We start from the raw sequence: 22,570 nt of genomic DNA on the forward strand, positions 1-22,570 counted from the left end.
CTCTGTTTTACTGTACACACACGGGAAAATTCAGCTAATGAACAATTCATAATCCTAGACCTCTGTTAAGTGTTCTGTTAAGTACCCTCACCTAGGACATAAGACAGAATTAGGAAAGCACAGTAGTCATAGAAAACAAGAAAATAAGGGCAAGGACAAAAGTCAGATGACTTTCTCCTATTTTCTCTTCGGTTTTCACCCAAATAAAGATGACAGTGTGGCAGGGTAGGCTAAGTGAATTGCCTTGAGTTCTTGACTATTTACTTATAAGCAAGTTGATTCATGTCTCCAGCTCAGTTTCTTCATCTGAAAATTAGGGCTGATACCTCCCACTCTGAAGGGATTTGATGAATATTCAATGAGATGATAACTGTAAAAAGTGCTTGGAACATAGTAGACACCACTGGTATCTAAGTCTTATTTTTAGGTAAGAAGGCTAATACATATTTAAAGCCAGTTTTGGTTCCATTGCAGTTAAAATGAAGTATTCTCCTGCATTGTCTCAGCTACACCTTAAAAATGGTAAAATTTCATGTTTTACATAATGTCATTGAGGAGTTCCAAGTATTTTTCAGTAGAATCTCATGTAATTTTGCATTATTTACCAATACTACAGAGGTAATATTATGCTCATTATCTTAAAACAGTACATAATTTACAATTTTCAAAAACTCTATATACATCAATTTCTTCCAGTAAAATCACCCCCCCAATTATAGACTTAAGATAATTTTTCTCCATTGAATATATATATATTTCCTTTTATAATAGAAAATAATACATGTACATGATAAACATTCAAACATATAAAATGTAAAAATCTCCTCTCCTGCCAATCCTACCCTTTGTATATACTGTTAACCATTTCTTGCATCCTTATTGAAAAAAAGAACAAAACAAACAAACCAAACTCCAAATGGGCTCACAGTTTCCTGTACCTATTTTTTATTTTAAACTTCACATTTCTTGGAGACACTTCTTTATCTGTAATGTAGGTCTACTGTATTACTTTTAAGGACTGCTTCAATATTCCATTTTCAGAATGACTACCATTTCTTTAACAGTGTTCCCTATTGGCAGACTGTTAGATTACTTCCAGTTCTTTGTTATTATAAAGAGGTATTGCAGGGAAGATCCTCGAATGTCAAACCTCAGAGGAGACATTTGCAGTATCCATAGCATAAATGCCTAGAGGTTAGAATGATATGTAAGGGTATTTGTCCTTTTGGTCATAGCATTGCCAAGCTGCCCTCCAAAGAAGTTGCATCAATTTATTTTCTCCTACCAGGGCTATATGAGAAGGTCTGACTCTATTTATCACTCAGGTCCCTAAGAACTCTTTGTCTCCTAATGGGGGATGTGACCAAATCAGCTCTTAAATCTTGCTTAAGAAAAATGACAGATAATCATTTTTTGGAAGTTAAAGTTCTAAGGCTACATTTACCTACTTTAAGCCAAATTATGAACATTTTCATGCATACACAGAAGTAAAGTTAAAATAACCCCCCATATACTGTTGAAGCCCTAACTGTTATAAACAGCCCACTACATCTCCTTTATCTAGTCATCCTTCCCTTTTTTCCTTTCTCTCTTCTCTCTGCTGACACATTTTGAGGCCAATTCCAGACATTATAACATTTCATTCCTAATTACTTCTCTATGCAACTCTTAAAAAAAGCGCATTTTCTTTCTTTCTTTCTGAAAAAGCAGCACTATATTCAACAAAGCTGGCAGTGATTCCTAATCACGAATATAATAAATGGCCCATCTTTTTATTTCCCCTATTGACAGTTTGTTTGAATCAAGCTATAAAGCCCATACAAGGTCCCTGATAACTAAGTCTCTTGAACTGACTTTAATCTAGATTAGTCCCTGCTACTATTTATTTTTCATAATGCATACATTTGTTGAGGACACATATCAGGTATCCCATAAAATGTCCCACATTCTGAGTATCAATGCTTCCTTGTTGTGTTATGAGACTCAACTTTCCCTTTTTGTAGGAAGACTCCAAAGGAGATACCATGACATTCAGTATGGGTCCCATATAAACAGATAAAGCTTGACTACCCCACTAGCCCTGGTGCTAAACTCACTGAGTTGGCTCAGGACCTTTAATGCATCTGTGTCTGACTCCCAGATGCCTCCTCCTTGCCCTTGTCCACACTGTTACAGGCCAAGGTGAAACTCAGACTGTGTGCACTGAACCCCCTGCCCGTGGTGGGGAGGCGCTACCTGTAAACACCCACACTGGATATACTTTGCCTTGGCTTCCCACTGGAATATCTCAGTGCAATTAGGCTGAAGGCCTGGAGGATATATATGGTATTTTTCAGTGGTTACTGGTAGTCCTTTCAGTAAGAATAGCATGTAACACTTAATCACTTCCAGCTGATTATAAAGCCAAGAAAGCAAGACCTTAACGTGTGAAATGACCCATAATCATTCCAAACTAACCAAACTACTTCTCTTTTTGTATACTCTTGTGTCATTGTTTTCCACGTGAATACATATTTTATATGGTTTATTTAAAATTATATAATCTCCTTTTATCATTATTAGGTTATACCTGTATAGTTCTAAAGCTGAACTTTTATTGAATGAATAATATTTCATAGAGTTTATGTACCAAATTATTCTCTACTTCTAGATATTTAGATGGACTTTCAATTTTTTTTAATGAAATATGACTTTGCAAGAAATATGTTAATATAGAAAGAGGTCATTTCTTTTTATCAGAGAATCTGTAGTTTAGATAAATAAGATAGAAACTTATATACTTGATGAGTATCACTAACAAAATTTGTTCCTAATAAGCTTTAAAATATTTAAGAATAATTAATGGAAGGAATGAGTACAAGGAAACTATAGCCGAATTAAGAGGGTATAGGAAGTTCAATACTGCCCTCAAAATCACGACTACTGGGGGACCTTGGGACATCAGCTTATTTACGAATAGGGTCTTTGCATATATAATTAAAGACTGAGATTGCAGTGGGTTAGGGTAGGCTCCAAATGTAATGATTGGTGCCACTGTAAGATGAGGAGAGGTCATACAGAGACAAAGAGAAAAAGGCTAGGAGATGACAGAGAATAGAATAACATAGCTATATGCTAGGAACACTGAGGACTGCCAGGAACCACTAGGAGTTAGGAAGAGGAAAGGAAGGATTTCTCCAAGAGTTTGAAATCTAGGATTTCAAACTTCTAGGCTCCAGAACCGTCACAGAATACATTTCTGTTGTCTCAAGTCTTCCAGTTTGTGGCAAATCTGATTACCAATGGTAACTGAGAAAAAAGTTGTTGCTATTGTTTTAGTTTTTGTTGTTTTTAAAGGAGACAGAAGTTTATTGAATACACTGCAAGGTAGCAGCAGACAGCAAAGGAGGGACTGTCTGCCACAAGGTGGTAGGGAGGAGTCGAAGTTGTAGGGCAGAGTGTAAAGGTTATGGGAACGTATGAATTTTGCCTTTTTTTGATAACTGTGCCTGGTTGTGAGTAGTCCATTGGTTAGTTAGGGCCTATGGTTATTTTGAAGTAGGTTGCTTAATGAGCCTGTTTGCATGCTCGAGGTTCCATTGTTCAAGCCTGTTGCCTAACAGCCTAAAAGGGTCTCTATATTCCCACCTGACAGATCGACAATGACAAATCTTTGGCTTTTGGGTGGAGGTCTCATCTTCAGTAGCTTCTTCCTGATGAAAGAGCTGTGGAGAGTTGTCCCTATGCATTGGCCATCATTGCTCCGTTGGGAATTTATACATAGGAATTACAAATGGTAGAGGCAACTGAGTCCAAGGTAGGCAAGATATAAGCATTTCCCTATGTAGAAGGGATCATCTGTCAGCTTGAAATTATGGCAGCGAAGGAGTTTTCTATTCTTGGGTATATCTTTCAAGCAAAGTAGGCTTTTTCATTGTTAACAAGAGCATCCCTCAGCCCCTGGAGACCTCTCGAGGACCCGTCATGGTTTGATCAAATAATATATCGGACCCTAGAGTATTCTTCTTGTTCCCTGCAGCAATGTCTTGGTCCCAGCCTTGAGGGCTGATTCTGCACAATTCTGACTGAGAACATAAGTGCTGTATTTTATAAAAGAGTCACGAAACAATACGTAATTAGGTCATATATTGTTTTGTATTACATGGAAAACTGGCTAAGATGTCCTTGTCAGCCATCTGCTGAAGGATTATGTAGATAGAGCCTAAATTATACATCAGAAAAAGATGCCACAGATTTATGCATTAGTTGGATACATATCATTACTTAAATCCATCTTCAATTACCAGTATTAACAATTCTAGAAGCTATTGGAGAATTATGTTCCCAGATCCTGAAATATTGCCTTGTTACTCAGAGTTTAAATGAGATACTTTTTTCACAGTTATGTGGGCTTTTGATATTTTTCTAGTATACGATATAACTCAATATAATAGTGTCTTTGATCAAATGATAACAGAAACACACAAAGTCTAAATAAGGCTTGTTCAAACTGAATCACATGGGACAAAAATGAGATGCTAAAATGCCTTGAACAAGGCTTAGGTTAACTGGCCACTTAAAACAAGCACTTGATTCCTGGCAATTTTGAATAATAAATCAGGTACTTCTAGGACACAGGAATTTGCCCTGGGGTGGCAGGTGCTGATTCTGTAGCCAGAGCAACAGATCAGTGCAGAGGGTAGCAACTGGGATAGTTCCACCAAAATAAATCTGGCATGATCTTGGCCAAAGATTTGCATATTTAAGTAAACCTGTTATCTTTCTTTGGTGCCAATATGGTATTTCAAAAGTATCCTCCCCATGATTAGAGGAACATTGTGGCTGGGTAGATCCCACATAGTTCTGCATTCCACGGGACACCCCTCTGTGGCAAGAGTGACTTTAGACGCTGGTCAACATTGACTCGTGTGCTAGGTGTGTCTAAGAAGAGGCCACACTGACCTACTAACAGGGCAGAGACGTGTGCACACACTTTGATTCTATAGAACCCACAGGGTGAGCTGAAACCTCCTGGATGCACAGGCTTTGGAACCTTCTTTTAAAAAAGGAACCAGTCTGCCTTTTCTCATTTGCTTCTTTCTTCTGGACTAACAGAAGTTTGACTTATTTGTACTTGAAAAAAAAATACCATCTATTTCTAGGTTTAGTGCCATTTCCAAAAGTCTGGTTGCTCCTGGTGAAGACTTTCCATGTATATTCGTTTTTTCCTCCTCCTTCCCTCCTACCCACCTTCCTCATTTCCATATAGAGTTGAAAGCATCAATTTAAGCATCCCCCCAAACTGAATAGAAGATAGCAATTCCTCAGCACAGACTTCCAGATACTTGCTGGTTTTCAAGGGAGCTCTGTCTTTGGTTTGTCTGCTTGTTTAGCAGTTGCTTTCCAAGGCACTTAACTTGGGTGTCTTGGTGGTGAGCACCAACTGTAGCACCTAGACAGTGTGGTTCCATGTGCTTGCTCTTGGCTCAGGTTCCCTCGTATTCTCCATTCTACTGCTACTATCTTAGCAAGAGGTAAAGGCAGCAGAAGAGTTTGTGTTTCCTTAATGGCTACAAAATGATGTTAATGAAGATAACAAATCCTGTAACTATGATTTTAGATGAGGTCTTTAAGCTTCTACCAAATGACTAAGCATTTCTCAAACTGCATTTCTAGAATGTGAAAAGATACATTAGGGGTGGTTGGTGCAAGGGTCCTGTGGTCAAATAAGACTGGGAATTGCGTATGTGTTCTCGGGTTCCACAGTAGAACCCAAGGAATGCAATCAGGAGCCTGATTAAACTCACCTAGCTGGGCAATTCCCGAGGGAATGTCGTTATAATTCATCCTGCCCCATTCTGGGCACTTTTCTTTAGTGTTCTTTTTTTTTTTTTCCTTCTTTCTTTAGTGTTCTTACCAACATATTCTGTAGTTCAGAGGAAGCCATCAAAATGGTTACTACTGCACTGCAAATCAATTTTTCAACAAATATTTGATGGAATAAAGAAAGCATCTTGTCATCCATCAAGGAGAGGACAAAATAAATGGAAGGGCTTTAAATTCTATCAGGAAATCCCGAGATCATAGCCCTGAAATGGCATCTTAATTAACAATGTTCCTCCTCTGGGGCTATGTCATGTAAGGGACATTCCACTCTCTTTGCAGAGGGTTTGGAAAGCAACCCTGGGAAGATGCCGGGCAGAGAGAACAAGAAACACCCACCCTCCAGCCTCCCTGGTGTATCTTGAATCCCAAGTCAGGCAGAAAGCAGAGCTGGCAAAAAGGGCCGCTTCCTCTTTGCTTGCATAAAACAGCCTAGGTGCAGAAGAGAAAACAAAATGTCCAGCTACAGAAGGGAGATGAGCACTGCGCAGGGAAGGAGTGCCGAGCAGCTCATGCAACCCATCTTGGAGCAACATTTCCATGTAATGTCCATGTGCCCTGTATTCAGGTAGCAGAGCATCAACTCTCTTATTCTCCTTACCACTCAGTGATCATGAAACCTATGCAAGTGATCAATCAAGCCCATCAAAAGTAACAGTGGGTGGCACAAAAGACTAATGCTCATTTAATTCCCACCAGCAGCAATGGCTCACAGTGATAGAGCTGGGCAATGGGTAGGCGCAGATGTCCTCCACATTTGCACCTACAGATAAAGCAGCAAAGAAAACCCCAGTGCTCTGAGGCTCAGTGGATTTGACAAAGGAAAAGTCACCTTAGCACCCAACCCAGCATTTTCCTTTCATAGAGGAGTGTGGGGGGGGGGGTAAACAAGAGGGCTCTTTTACTTGATGTTTAGCAGAAAAATAATACTGGAGAAGTCAAAGTCTTTTTGATTCATTCCTAGTCATCCCTCTCTAAATGTCACCATTTTTTTTTTTTTCACGTGGAAACTTGAGTTTTTGATAGTTGAGAGTCGTGATCTTTCTTCTTTCGCCCAGAGATATTTTACCACCACATGGCTTAGGAACGGAACCATCTGTGGAGACGGCTCAGAAGGGCTAGCAGTCATCTTTGTTCTCTGTTTTCTTGTGTGTGTTGGGAGTTTTTATTCTATAGCAACAACTTAAATTCCCTGTCTTAAATTCCCTGTCTCTGTCTCCTTACAGGGCAAGGAAAGAAACAAGGAACTGACAGGAGAGGAGAAGGGTCGGGGTAGAAAATACTGAATCTAGACCCATGTTGGGAGGGAAGTGGGGCAACCCAGAGTTCAAGGCTTCTGAAGATTACCATATGCGAGAAGGTAAGACTAGTTAGGGGCAATTGAAAAATCTATGAAATTATCTCCATCAGGAGGGATTCCTCATTCTCTGGTGATCTCACAGCACAGAACCCCAATAAATAAGTGAGCCAAAGGTCCTGCCGATGCTCAAACCCTCCCTAAGGAACTGTCTTAACTTGGAAGAGCCTTTTAGGAACATTTTCCTTGTTTCTATAAAAATGATGCCACCCACCTGATGTCACCAAGATTTAAAATTCATTTAAAAATCATGTAGAACACTGAGTTGCTGGTGCTTAAAGAAAATCGTGGTAAAATTACTAATGCATTAGAATTCTGAAACTTTGTAGTCAGCACGGAATTAGATGATTTTTCTTACGATGATGAATTGTTCATGACAAGAGTTTACTGCAGCAAAGGAAATGGCAAAGTTGGGGAGAAGAAAATAGAACCAATGGATTTTTCTTGAGCTTGTTACAAATAAATACAAATGAAAAAAAAATTAATGGAAGGATTGCTGTGGTGAGGGGTTACTCCTAAGGTGTTGGGTTCCAACCAGTGTTGTCAACTGTGACCTCAATGAAACAGCATCCCGGCAGGCCAGGAAAAGTAGACGTGGTTGAATCCACAACCATTACTTTCAGAGAAGTTTATCTAGACATTATGATGTATTGGACACCACTTTGAAGTTATATGAGGTGAGGGGGGTTACTTAAAAGTAAAATAAAATTTGATTTGAATAATGACTTAAAAAAAGATAAACAACCCAATTTAAAAAACAAAACAAAACAAAATAAACATACCGAAAAAACCAAAGAGCAAAACTCAAAAAACCCGACCAAGGGTACTAGAGAGTATTTTTCAGGAAAAGGAAAGCAAATGACCAAGAAACAGATGAAATACAGTCAATCTGACTTATAATTGTAAATACACAAGTTAAAATGATGAGATATCACTTTTACTACCATTACTGGAAAAAAAAAAAAGAATTTTTTTAGAATCCAGAACTGGCCATGGTGAATGAGAATAGGAGTCTCATAGGCACTGGGTGGGAGTACTGATCCAGCCAAACGGATGGATAAAGAGAGAGTAGTAGATACACATATGGAATAGTACATAACCTTCAAAAATAATTTAAAAGTCTTATGTGCATTGGCAGGGATGTTCTCTAAGATATATTATGTGAAGAAAGCAAAGCACAGAACAGGGTATATTATATTATCTTTTGATGTTTAATTAAGAAAGAAATATATTGGGGCGCCTGGGTGGCTCAGTGGGTTAAAGCCTCTGCCTTCAGCTCAGGTCATGATCCCCGGGTCCTGGGATCGAGCCCCGCATCGGGCTTTCTGCTCAGCAGGGAGCCTGCTTCCTCCTCTCTCTCTCTGCCTGCCTCTCTGCCTACTTGTAATCTCTGTCTGTCAAATAAATAAATAAAATCTTAAAAAAAAAAAAAAAAGAAAGAAATATACGGGGTGCCTGGGTGGCTCAGTTGTTGGGTGTCTGCCTTTGGCTCGAGTCATGATCCCAGGGTTTTGGGATTGAACCCCACATCGGGCTCCCTGCTCGGTGGGGAACCTGCTTCTCTCTCTTCCACTCCCTCTGCTTGTATTCCCTTTCTCACTGTGTCTCGATCAAATAAATAAATAAAATCTAAAAAAAAAAAAAGAAATATGTGTGTGATATATACACGGAGACTGCACACTTATGCATATACATATGTATAACATATGCACAGATAGGCTTCAGGTTTTATAACCTTTTGATGTTTTAAGACATTTCTGACTTTCTTTTATTTAAAAATGTTATTAATGAGGGCACCTGGGTGGCTCAGTGTGTTAAATGTCTGCCTTCAGTTCAGGTCATGATCCCAGGATCCTGGGATCAAGTCCCACATCAGGCTCCTTGTTCAGCAAGGAGCCTGCTTCTCCCTCTGCCTGCTACTCCTTCTTATGTTCTCTTTCTCTGACAAATTAATAAAATATTTAAAAAATGTTACCAAGAACTATCTAGGCAGCAGCATAATAGGTTGCTTTATTTTTTTCTAAATTCAAAATATATATCTATTTTAAACTCTTTGTGCTGTTTTTATATTACACCGTTGTTATAGAAAAATAGGGCAAAATACAATTTTTAGAAATTTACAGAGGTTACATATGCTTACTTAAATGATCCAGAAATAATAAGTAGAGTCCTACCATATGGGATACTGTGTTCTCTGTGATGTTCCTGGAAGCTGTCCAATGCAGTGGGTCAGCTTCATTAATCCTCATTCATTAACCTCACCTCTATTCTCAAAGAGATAACTATTCTCAAACTTGGGTGTATATCCTACCAGAATTTTTTCTATCTACTTCATATGTGTGTGTGTGTGTGTGTGGGTGGGTGTGCGCACGCACGCGCATGTGCGTGTATAAACAGATAGTTAAGGATCTTTGTAACTAACAATCGGATCATTTTGCAATTCACTTTTTCTCTTGGTAATGAATGTCATATTTGTGTTCTGAACACTGAGATCCAAGTCATTATTTTTAATAGCTACATGATCTTCTACAGAATGGCCTTCCATATTTTACCAGTCTCTACTGGTGGACTTAGGTTGTTTCTGATCTTTTTCATACAAATAATGCTGCATGAAATTATACCATGGATTTAAGATAATTGCTTGGTTTTAGCTGTCAGATTAAAGAAATACCTAATTCCTAGGTTAAGCATTTGGTGAATTATAAAAGTTGAGATTTCGTTCGCTTGGTCAGGTGTAAGAGGTCTTACTTCTATAATTAGTCTAAACTTGTTAAGTAATTTTGGAGAAATGGACCCACTCAAAAGCTAAGAAAACATAACTTACCAAATTACTTAGTGTCCTGGAAATGTGACTATTTCCCTTAATGTGCCAAAATTATTCAACAAGAAGAGTAACACTCTTCTTGGTAAATGATGCTTTTCATGATACATCGTCAAACATGGACCAGAACTTTTCAGTTTTAGTACCATATACCCTGTGTTTTAGCTTCCTCAGAATATGTAAATAGTCCAGCACTTCCCTGTCTGAAGAGAAAATCAGTTTACCTCTCTGCTGTGATTCATCTTTCATGGTCTCAACATGGCCACTGAAGGACCCCTCAACCCCACTCTAATAACTTCTTAGTTCAATGCCCCCAACATCCTCTGGCGTACTGCCCTGTGGCACGGATATAATAAATTACACTCATTTATGTATATGTACATGTACGTGTGTACAGGGTTGGAAAATTCTTGAGGATAAGTGTAGATGATGTTTTCAACTTTATATCTCTTACACATAGAGTAGGTACTAAATAATAATGACTATATCTTTTCCTTTGAGAAAAATAGTTTAAATGAATTTACTCAGAAATTGTCTTTACTGATTAAACCAGTAAATGTTAACAAAAGTTGTATCTCGTACATACACTGTTGATGGGTTATTTGGCAATCTGTATCTAAAGCTTTAAATATACATACAACTCTTGGGACACCTGGGTGGCTCAGTCAGTAAAGCGTCTGCCTTCAGCTCAGGTCCTAGTCCCAGAGTCCTGGGATCGAGTCTCACATCAGGCTCCTTGCTCAGCCAGGAGCCTGCTTTTCCATCTCCCCTTCCCACTGCTTGTGCTCTCTTTCTGAAAAATAAATAAAATCTTAAAAAAATACACACACACACACACACACACCCCACACGCAGCTCTTTCCACTTCAAAGAATTCATCTACAGGAAGTGATCACAAGTATTCCCAAGGCTTTACATTTAAGATTCCTAGGCACAATATTTTTTATAAGAAAAAAATGGAAATGACTTCAATGTTTATCAAAACTGAAGTACAGATAATACATAAAATGGAATCTCATGCATCTAATAAAAATATTTCTATGACATGGAAAAATAGTGTCTATTAAGTGGAAAAAAATTAACTCTCTGAAGTAATGAGTCTAAATGACTAGGTGCAGTAAGCACTATTTAATTAAAATAGAAGAAATGAAATTGAAAGTAAAGAGACCAATATGGCAACAGAGCTCTCTCCACGTGGTGGATTTATGGACGACCTTTTTATTCTTTGTGCTGGAAGAATCTCTTTCTGATACATAGACCATCTATTTTGCCTTTTCTAAATTAAAGATTTTATTTACTTATTTGACAGAACACGTGTGTGTGCACGTAAGCAGAGGGGGAGGAAGAGGGAGGAGTAAGAACCTTGAGCAGACTCCACGCTGAGTGTGGAGCCCAACCTGGGGCTCCATCCCATGACCCTGAGATCATGACCTGAGCCTAAACCAAGATTTGGATGCTTAACTGACTGAGTCACATAGGGGCCCCTATTCTGACTTTTACAGAATAAAACCTACCAAACATATTTGTGGAATGAATAAATCCATATTATCTTTCTTTGGCCATATAAAAATCTGAGATCTATATCAACAATTTACCGTTTTTGTTTTGTTTTGTTTTTGTTTTTGTTTTTATTCGTTTCCTAGAAAATGCTGGTATGCAAGGCGGCCAAGTTTCATTTTGAACTTTCCCCTATGGAATCAACATAGAATATCAATGTTCTAGGGAACAGGGGCTCCATAGATATCCTACTCTGCGGGCTCAGCACATAAATGTTCAGAACCGAATATGGGAGGTTAGTTACTCAGATGTAATAAGGTCAACACACTGTGTAAGTCAAGAGGTCATAGAGAAAATCAGAAAGTGAGGAAGAGATGATTCTCATATGCTTATGTTGTTCTCCTCAGGTAAGTCCCTCAAGTAAATGCTCATGGCGCCTGCCCTCAGTTTCGTCACATAAAGAGATGACTGACAATTCTGAATAAGCAGTCTTCGAATGTCATACTGAGGTTAAGACATGAACTGTGGAATCCCACCCATGATAACACAGTATAGAAATTTCAAAGGCTTCTGATATAAAGTAAGTGACTACAATGACACGGTAGGAAAAAAAATATGAGACTATTTTTAAGGAGATTAATCTGAATCCATATGTACACAAATGCAGACCCTGGGAAGAAGCTGCCCTATAAATACAGACATTTCTTCAGCACAGACCTACAGGCGCCCACATCCCTTCTCCGCAACTTTTGGACTTGATGGACAGTGCTTGACACAAAGTAGGAACGGGACAAACTATTTCTTTCCCTTTTTCTATTCCAACTGCCCATTTCTCTGGAATGAATTTGAGAGTTCCAGCTGAAAAGTAACCCATGCAGAGGGAAAGGGACTTGTAAGTTTTTGGCCATGTTTGTTTATACAACCATTTCGAAAATGTATAACGGATAGCGCACTGCCCACTCTCAAGTATGGGGAAGATGGCATAATTCATCTGCTGATGCTCCTAAAAGCATACTGTAGGTTTTTCCTGTCTCTTTTCTTATCCACTTACCCAGCCCCACGGCATCCCACCCAGACTCCTTTTTGTGCTTTTATATCCGCTACAGTATGTTCTGGCTTCTAATATAGGCTTTCTTTTTAAATGAAAAGCAGAGGAGGAGGAGGAGGAGGAAGGAGTCTTTACTCCGGATTTGGTAACTGAAAAAATCCTTACGGTTCATGTCCCTTCTTGACTCTGCAATTGGGTTGGTAAAGCTGAGGATTAGAGAACATTGGCTCTTCAGAGATGCAAGCAGTATTAAAAAACAAACAAACAAACAAAAAAAACCACCACAATATAACCCCCAAATCCCCAAACAAAACCATGATGTGTTCCAGCATACTACAGAAATGATACTCGTATCGATAGCCGACATACGTGTGTGCACACATTTCTGAGCCTTCCTAGGTCACGTGCTGTAAGGGTTAGTCCTTCACGACAATGCTGTGAGGGAGGCAGTAGGAGCATCTTCACTTTACAGGCCAGGGAATGAGGGTTTGAGAGGTTGTCACTGTCTCAAGGTCACCCAGCCAGGAGTAGAGAGTTAGAATTTGCACCCTTGGTTAATTTGACATAATCATTGTTTCTTTAGGGCTCAAGAGACTGAGAATATAGAGGATCTTAGTCTTCTTTTAATGTTTTTGGCTTAATTGATGGTTATAAAAAGTTAGCATGTTAGAATATAAGCAAAATCTTATGATTTGGTCCGGGTTTTTATTTCTCCCATTGATTACCTTAGTGAAACCAAAGGTGGTCTCCTGTGGATGGATGACTCGGATATTTTTGGGCAACTGAACTCTCTGGTGGACTTGGAAGAAAATCCATGTTGATACATGAGTTCAATTTAAAATTTTTAGGGATACCAAATGATATCTATGGTTCCATGTTACTTACGTCCTTTCTCCCATTGGATGACGATGTAAGTAAATCCTTCACAGATATATTTGCAAAAATTGATAGACCATACAAAATTACAGTATTTTAAAATAAGAAAGAACCTTAACGATAATTCAGTCTTGTGCTCTCATTTCTTCCTAGGAAACCTGAAGCTCCTCTCGATCTTTGAATTCTTTGAGGCTATAGGAGTTGGCAGCACTGGTAGAAACATTTTTTTTTTTTTTTTTTAGCGATTGGTGAATTATTTTATAATCCTCTAATTTAGGACTTCTGTACTCAAATGTTTAACTTACCTCCAAATCCATCAGGCACATATGTTTTAAGAACAATATTGCAGAAAATGGTTGGCAGTGATAATGGTTTATTTCCCTCGTTTCGAAGGGAAATGTGTCGATAGCCTGCTTGGAGGCCATCCAGAGGAAGGATCCTCTGGCCTATGAGCCTGTTGTTGTCGTCATATACTGCTATTCTCAAGACTGCCAGGTCAGGGAGGATTACCTGCAAACAAAGAATGGTACCTTTCAGAGGTATTTTGGGAAGCCGCCCCCAAGAGCCCTGACTCGAGGAATCTGAACCATACCCACACTGCCCTTAAATGTGCCTTTATAGTGAAAAGAAGCCCAAGATCGATTTGGATTCCTGAAGGATACGGTCCAAGCTGCGGTATCCAAGCTGTTGAGAAAGCAATTGAACAGCCTTCCTGGAAATCATCTCTTTGAAAATTTTAGATGAAAGGGATGCGAACAATTACCAGTCCAACCCTTGTCATCTTTGCCCATCCCCATGCATAAAAATGGACAAACAAAAGGAGGCCCTGAGAGATCAAGTGACTTTCCTCAATCTCTGAGATCAGAACAGCTGGGCCTGGAATCGGGGCCCTTGCCTTTGAATCTTGTGGTCTGCCTCCTACCTGGGCTGCTTCTCTGCTTTTTAGCTTGGCCTGTTTTTGAGAATATGGAAAGTATCTTTGAAGAAATGTTCCACATATAAAGGACAGCGTACAGAGAAATTTGGATTTTCCCTTTTCCTTGCACTCCCAATATTTTGGGATATTAAATAGAGTGAGATGGGGCAGCTAGAAACATTAACTTATATCCAAGACATCTACTCTTGCGATCTTCAAAATAAATAAAAGGACATAAAATCTGAGCTCAGCCAGCAGAATCCTAATTCAGATATAAAATAGCAACAGGACACAAGAAAATCCAATGTTTTAAATCAGGAATGACTTTTCATTGGCTCAGAACAACGAAGACATCTTGGCTAGTTTGAGTACTGTATCTAAGGCTAGACAATGGATCGGTTGTCTAGTTCTGGCTAGAGATTATCATTTAATCCAATTTCAAGACGATGAAGAGGAGAAATCAAGTTCAAATTCAACCAACGTCATTTGTGCTATTGTTTCTCAAGTGGGTAAAAGGGGGCTTGCCTTGTGAGATCAGTGCAAAGACCAAAAAATATTAAAAACAAGAGAGAACAAAAAGAGAAAGTACTTGGTCCTGACGAAAAGCAACTTAACTTCTGAAAAACAGTGAAGGGTGCAGAACTGGCATCTTGTTTCTGGGGCCAGTAATTCTATATGTAAAAACCAAGTCTGATGTCTCCTCACTCATCAGAAACCATGAATGTCTGAAGTCAACTTTCTGAATTTCTAGAAATGTGTCTGGGGATTATTCATGCTGCCAAAGAACACTGGTCATACCGACAACAGATCCAGCTATAAAAAGCTATTAAAAAAAAAAAAAAAAAACTGGTGGAAGAAAAAAGGCCCATGACAAGTTATATCCAATTTCCACCACACCCTGTAGGAGAGAAGGTCACGGTGGGGGTTGCATGGAAATAACAGTGCTCACATAACAAGGGGAGCCTAAATCTCATAATGGCTTGTTTCATTGAACTACTGATCTTCTGTAATCTGGTTTCTGAAAGCCAGTTAGCCAACTCTGAAACTGCTAATCCTCATTTCTGTTAAGCTAAAAAGCCAAAGATCTGTGTTGGAGGACATGCACATGGAACAGAAACACCGGAAGCCCTGGGCCTGAAGCAGCAGCAAGAAGCTATTCCGGTTGGGATAACAGAGCAAGTGAGAGAGAAAAACAGCTCTACTTGAAGATGGCACTACCAATGCATGGATTTTTCAACACATATTACACCGACAAGTGAGAAACAAAGGGCAAACGAGATTACAAGATAAAAATGAAATCATTATAGAGTATGACTGTGATTGGTCTGGGGATCAAGGTACAATGGTAGGAAACCCCCCCAAAACCCAAAATAGCACATGAAGTACAAACTGTAGGGGTGGCAACAGGCATCACACTTTTTAGAGGCACAGGACAATACCAGCTGATCTATTTAAGGACATTTATTGGTCTTACTTTTGGGTTCACCATCCTACCTGTCCTCTTGGCTAAAGGAGCCAATTGCAAGTTACCAGCCACTGCCAGGGCAGAAAAGAACTCTCCAGTGTGTATGATGCCTACCAGTGAGGACACATTCTAAGGACCACCCATCTGGAACTTGAGCATTGCCACAGAGAAGGTGGGCTCCTTGGAGGAGAAAGGAGAGCCACAAGGACAAGAACACACAAAAGTAACAATCATACAGCACTGACAGAACTTACCCACTGGAAGAAGAGAAGAAGACATTTGGGGTTGTATAACTGCCCCATGTCACGTAGTGTCTATGTAGCCTATGCACTAAAATGTGGCCCCTGAGTTAGCACAGCGAGTCTGACATGTTGAAAGTGCCCTACCTTCCGGAACACAAATGATTCTTCATTGTAAACTGGATTGAGTCCGTTGTTCATCACCATGCGAGTTCGGAATTCCTTACGTATGGTGTCGGTGGGCAACCCATACATATCCACTTCTACGTATGTACCAATTTTCTTATCTGATAAAAACTGACCTGATATGACCTGCAGCAACACAGAAACAGGGTGAGAGAGAAGTCAAGTCTGTGTAATTATCAAGAGCAATGAATAATCCACAAGTAAGAAATTGTCTGTTCATCTTTAGAAATTTTAGTTACCTATGGAAGTAATGTATTCATTCCTTACTAAAACATTATAGAGCAACTACTTTATGCAAAACAATAAACAAACAAAAAATCCCTGCTCAAGACAGAGGTTCTGTCTATAAAGAGAAATGATGAACCCTATAATACAAAGAAATAATGTCCACAAGCAGCTTAATTCCACCTAAATGTCCACAAAGTGATGGGTTCAAATATGACCTAGGATCCTATCAGAGCTCTGAAATTCTGCCCTATTACACTTTATTAAATTCTTTTATAAGTCTTAGAAAGAGATGCAATAAAGAAAAAGCAATGCTAAAATGCCTGTTGCCTGTTATCCTTTACTGATATCAACAATGGTTGGAGGTATATATTTGCAAAGTCCAGCATTAAATTCCACCTATTATAAAGCCATGGACAGACTATTTTTCATTTACTTTCCAAAGTACTATATAGCCATGTAGCAGGGTTTCTTTCTGTATTATTGAATAGATCATAACTTCCAAAGTTTTTCGAGGTAAAATCTGACATACAATAAACCGTACATTTTAAAGTGCACAGAAGGTCCATTTTGACATATGTGCACATGTATGAAACTGTCACAGTTTTCACTTTTCCAGAATGTCATGTAGCTGCAACCATACAGTATGAAGTCTTTTCATTTGCTTCATTCCCTTAGGAATAAGCACGGAAGTTTCCTGTATGTGTTTCCAGGACTTGCTAGCTCCTCTCTTGCCAGCACTGAATGGTGTGGGTGTGCCACAGTTTATGTATCCAACACCTATGGAAGGATATCTTAGTTGTCCATTTTTGGCAATTTCGAATAAAGCTGCTACAAACACCTCTGTGCAGGTTTTTGTGTGGGTGCAAGTTTTCTATCCGTTTGGGTAAATACCAAGGAGTACGATTCCTGGATTATAGGATAAGAGCACGCTTCCAAAGCGGCTGCCCCATTTTGCATTCTCACCAGCAATGATTAAGAGTTCTTACTGCTCCATATCCTCCAGTAGGTACTTTTTTGATCTGGTGTCTTCTGCTGAATGTAGCTAATAGTTCCACTAGGGAACAAAAGGTATCTCTTAGGAAGAAAAGGGGCAATCACAAAGTTGAGAGCAACACATGGGCCTTGTGACTTGACATTAAATATTTCAATGTGGCTTCTTAAGGCTTTTCCAGGACCACCTGCAGACATGTTTTTACAGTTCTGAGACAGCAGGGGGCCTACCTGGACTGAGCAAGTGGCTGCAATAACCCCATCGACAGGAGTTTCAGAGAAGGGATCGAATGTTCGATCGGGCCGTCTCATGAAATCTGGTTTGAGGAGGTACCTGGTGGGACAAAAGCAAAGAAAAGTTTATGAGCTGCATTTACAATGACTAACACACTCATGCTTCAGGACACTAAGTCCTTCCTTTCTCCCGTCTCTACTTTAAGAGCTAGGGTTTTAGGTAGAGGAGTCTAAAGATTGAAGAAACTATTCCTTTCCTATGGAGAATCCTGAAGAGAGGCAGGAAACGAGGAATGCTTTTAGATTCCCGGCTCAGTGACATCGAGCTTCCTGATGCTATTACATTCTCTTGAACTTTTTTATGCCATGGACCTCCTTAGATACTTACTCTCATGCACACAAAATAAAATACAAGAAACAGCAGTGAAAAACCAATTATATGAGCTCTAGTTACTAAAATATGAGAGTAGGGGCACCCTGGGTGGCTCAGTGGGTTAAGCCTCTGTCTTTGGCTCAGGTCATGATCTCAGGGTCCTGGGGTCGAGCCCTGCATCGGGTTCTCCGCTCAGCAGAGAGCCTGCTTCCCCCTCCCCTCTCTTCCTGTCTCTCTGCCTACTTGTGATCTCTCTTCTCTGTCAAATAAATAAAATCTTAAAAAAAAAACAAAATAAAATATGAGAGTACATGGTATTCTACTTTGTGTTTTAATGACTGCATTGAATTATGAGATATGATGCTAAGTTGATAACTATAATCTTAAAGTACTGATATGCATAAAAATATTTTGTGAGATCTGTAACAGTAGTAATGATACAAAAATATCTGTGATTTACATTGGTGTCAGAGTCACAGGTACTGTTAATAGTATTGTGGATTGTTGTCTCTGTTCACAGTGAAAAGAACCACGTAATTTCAAGTTAGAGGCAGGTGAACACAAAGATGTAATTATTTCCCTATTTCTAGCTAGTGCCATTACGTAAGAAAATGGAATAAAAGATATCTAGATGGAAAGAAAGAAGTAAAACTCCTCCTGACAGATGACATGATCTTGTATATAGAATATACGTAAGGAATTTACCTAAGGAATCTACTTAAAAATGATCAGAGGGGTGCCTGGGTTCAGTTGGTCAAGTGTTTGACTATTAGTTTTGGCTCAGTCATGATCTCATGGGTCATGAGATCGAACCCACACTGGGTTCCTTGCTCAGTGGGGAGTCTGCTTGAAGGCCCTCTCCCTCTGCCCCTCCCCTAGTTCATGCTCTTTTTCTTTGTAAAATTCTTCTAAAATCTAAAGAATATACATATATTTTTAAAACCCATCAGAACTAATAAATGAATTCAACAAGGCTGCAGGGTTAAAAACCAATATACAGAAATCAATTGTATTTCTAAATACCAGTAATGAACAATCCAAAAACTGAAATTAAGAAGATTCCATTTATCACAGCACCAAAAAGAATAAAATACTTAGGAATAAATTTAATGAAATAAGTGCATGTAGTTTGAAAGCTACAAGACACTGTTGAAAGATGTTAAAGAAGATCTAAGTAAATGGAAAGACATCTTGTGTTCATGGATCAGAAGACTTGATATGGTTAAGCTGGCACTATTCACCAGATTGATATACAGATTCAATCCCTATCCAGATCCCAAGTGGCTTCTTGAGAAAGTGACAAGCTGATTCAAAACTCAAGGACCAAGAATAGCCAACATACCCTTGAACAAGAAAAACAAAATTGAAGTTCTCATATTTCTCAATTTCAAAACTTTCTACAAAGCAACAGTAATCAAGGAAGTGTGGTATTGGCATAAAAATGCACACATACATCAATGAGATGGAACTGGGAATCCAGAAATAAATTCATGTATCTATGCTCAGTTGGTTTTTGACAAGGATGCCAAGATTATTCAAAGAGGGAAAGAATATTCTTTTAAATAAATGTTGCTAGGACAACTATAATGGCCACATGCAAAAGAAGAAAACTGGTTTCTTCCCTCACATCATATACAAACATTAACTCAAGATGGACCAAAGACTTAAATGTAAGAGCCAAAATGATAATTTTTTTAGAAGAAAAATAAGGATAAATCTTCACAACTTGGCAATGGGTCTTAGACATAACATCAAAAGCATAAGCAACACGAGGAAAACAAAAAGATAAAATTAGCCTTATCATAAAAACCTCTGCACTTCAAAGGGCAATATCAAGATAATGAAAAAACAAGCCACGGGATGGGAGAAAATATTTGCAAATCACATACTGATAAGAGGCGTGTGCCTACAATATGTCAAAAACAACCCAGTAGACAAGAGGGCAAGTGATCTGAACACGTATTTCTCCAAATAAGAGAAACAAATGGCCAATTATAAGGACATGAAAAAATGCCTGGTATCATTAGTTTTGAGAGAAATGCAAATCAAAATCACAGTGAACTGTCACTACACACATATTAGAATGGCTATAGTAAAATGTCAGATAACACTAAGTATCATCAAGTTCATGGAACAAATGGAACCCTCATACATGGCTGGTGGGAATGTGAAATGAAACCAAGACAGTCTGACTGTTCCCCAAACAGTTAAATAGAGGTGTCATGTGACCCAGCAATTCCACTCTTAGTAAATACCCAAGAAAAATGAAAATACATCTACACAAAAACTTGTCTGTGAATGAATGTTAGAGCAGCATAATTCCTAATAACCAAAAGATGGAAACAATCCAGATGTCTATCAATATTTAAGTGAATATATAGAATGGGGCATACCCACACTATGGGAAATGACTTGGTAGAAAGAAATGAGTATTGATATGTGCTACGGCATAAACCTTGAAAGCATAATGCTAAGTCAAAGAAGCCAGTCACAAAGACCACATACTGCATGAATTAATTCCTATAAAATGTGCTGTCTGTACAAATCCAGAGAGACAGAGAGTAGATGGTGGCTTTTATGGTTATGGCTGCAAATAGGGAGTAGAGGTTACAGGGAGGTGATGGCTAAAGGGTATGAGTTTTCTTTGTGAAGCAAGGAAAATGTTTGGAAATTGACCCAACTCCACAATGTCTGTCCCTTATCTCCTTTAGTTACAGTCACATATCAGACCTCAGCCAGATTCCATAACTGCCCTGAACTTGTATCAGATTTCATCTAAGAAAAAAATTTTTGTTTTTACAAAGGACTATAACCGCAGGTAGGAAAAGTCCATCCTAACCTGAATAGCAGATAAAGGACAATAAAAGTACTTTCCCCCAAACTATGGGTTTACTTTTAAGTGTAAAGGATCAAAATTAGAGGGATCAAGTCTTTCCTATTCTTTAGGAGTGTAACTTTTACTGATTTTTAACTCTAGATGCTGTCAAATTTATTATCTTTTAAAACCAACCAGAAAGGATTCTGGGGCGTGACTTTTCTCCTTAAAGACAAACTCTAAGTTCCATTTTTGTGGTTTAGACAAAGTTGTCATTCATTGTTATCTTCTAAGTTTGAGCAAAAAAAGTGTTAAAATAACCATTCAACTTAGATGTAATCATCAGTAAAGAACCTCCAAGGACAGCACTGATTTTTAAATCAAAGACATACAGAATTTTCAGAATCATTCAAATATTAAAGATGATTTTGAACTTTTACCTGTCTCCAAGAGAATGTAACCCTAAATATTAATTTAAAATCTAACTGCACAAAACAGATGGTTTTCTATATTTACAGTTTTAGATTTGGGACCCACCCCTTTTTTTTGTGGCTAGTGTTAGACACTGGAAAATATGATGATATGGCAAAAATTGAAGTCTTAGAATGGAAAGTAGATGAGAAACTACAATATTAACACACACTACTTCAAGCGAAGCCTACCAGTATTGACAAAATATCAGCCGTTAGCTTCAAGGGGATGTAAGAGAGGATGGTTCTGGCTTTCACAAGAAGGGGAACATGGATTCCAGTTGCATGGAATGAGGGATTTGCCTCCTGAGAACAGCAGGGGCAGAGACTCTCTGGAGATTCCGTACTCTCTATTCCCTACAGCCATTTCTGAAGGGACCTTTCTTACCAAAAATACAAAATTGTGATGCTGATGATTTCTGGGTGCCCAAAACATTTTTCCATGTTCCTTCCTTCCACATCTGCTTAGAAGAAAACTCCTCTGTGAGAGCGTGAACCAATACAAAATAAGAAGTGCCAGGAGAAAAGGGCAAGAAACCAGAGTCCAATTCTCCAAGGCAGGCAGCCTTCAGTTTAATGTATTGATCTTATATACTTAAATAGTAATAATAAATAAAAGAAAGCATGGAGAAGTTTGACAGGGCCAGGAGGTAAGTCCTCGCTTGGGGGTGACACTGAGCCAGCTTATCTTGAAGGGGTGTCTACTTGGGACCTGTGGGGACCTGTGGATGTAGCAGAGGCCACCACTCACTGGTGCCTGTGCAGGTCCAGGGAGCACCGGGCATCAGTGGGACCTGTGTCGTTACACAGTGCTCTGAACTTAGAAGAGTTTTGTGTCTGGTTTAATGCTCTGTAGCTACTGTCTCGAAATGTTTAAGAATTTGTGAACAAGGGGTCTTTATTTTCATTTTGCACTGGGCCCCTCAAACCAACCATAGCTGGTCCTGCCTGGTGTTTTTTGGTACAGAAAATAAAATTCATTCCAAGCACCCAGGTCTGTGTGGTGGACTTGAGCAGAGGCCAAAGCCAATGACAAGTGAAGGGAGCCTTTGTAGGGTCCTGGGAGGCAAGAGAAGAAGAAAAGAAGGGCCTTCAGCCAGGTGGGTGGACAGAAGCCATAAGAATCAGAGGATGGGCCCATAAGGAAGGACAATCTATTTCATCACACCCAAGATGGCGCCAATTGTTCAATA

The 22,570-nt window shown here is 39.0% G+C and overlaps 1 protein-coding gene across 8 annotated transcripts in view; it reads right to left on the reverse strand.

Annotated features, from left to right (window-relative positions):
* Positions 1-22,570, reverse strand: part of PLCB4 (phospholipase C beta 4) — a 412,481-nt gene that overhangs the window by 32,805 nt on the left and 357,106 nt on the right. For all 8 annotated transcript variants that reach the window (XM_045086008.1, XM_045086009.1, XM_045086005.1 and 5 more), the window contains 3 exons: positions 17,717-17,819; positions 16,229-16,393; positions 13,767-13,971 (listed from right to left, as the gene is read on the reverse strand). In XM_045086008.1, the coding sequence (XP_044941943.1) occupies positions 13,767-13,971; positions 16,229-16,393; positions 17,717-17,819 (473 nt within the window). The remainder of the gene's footprint in view (positions 1-13,766; positions 13,972-16,228; positions 16,394-17,716; positions 17,820-22,570) is intronic.

Source organism: Mustela putorius, unplaced genomic scaffold, assembly GCF_011764305.1.
Source record: "Mustela putorius furo isolate JIRA1106 unplaced genomic scaffold, ASM1176430v1.1 tig00000874_pilon_pilon_pilon, whole genome shotgun sequence".
NCBI lineage: Eukaryota > Metazoa > Chordata > Mammalia > Carnivora > Mustelidae > Mustela > Mustela putorius.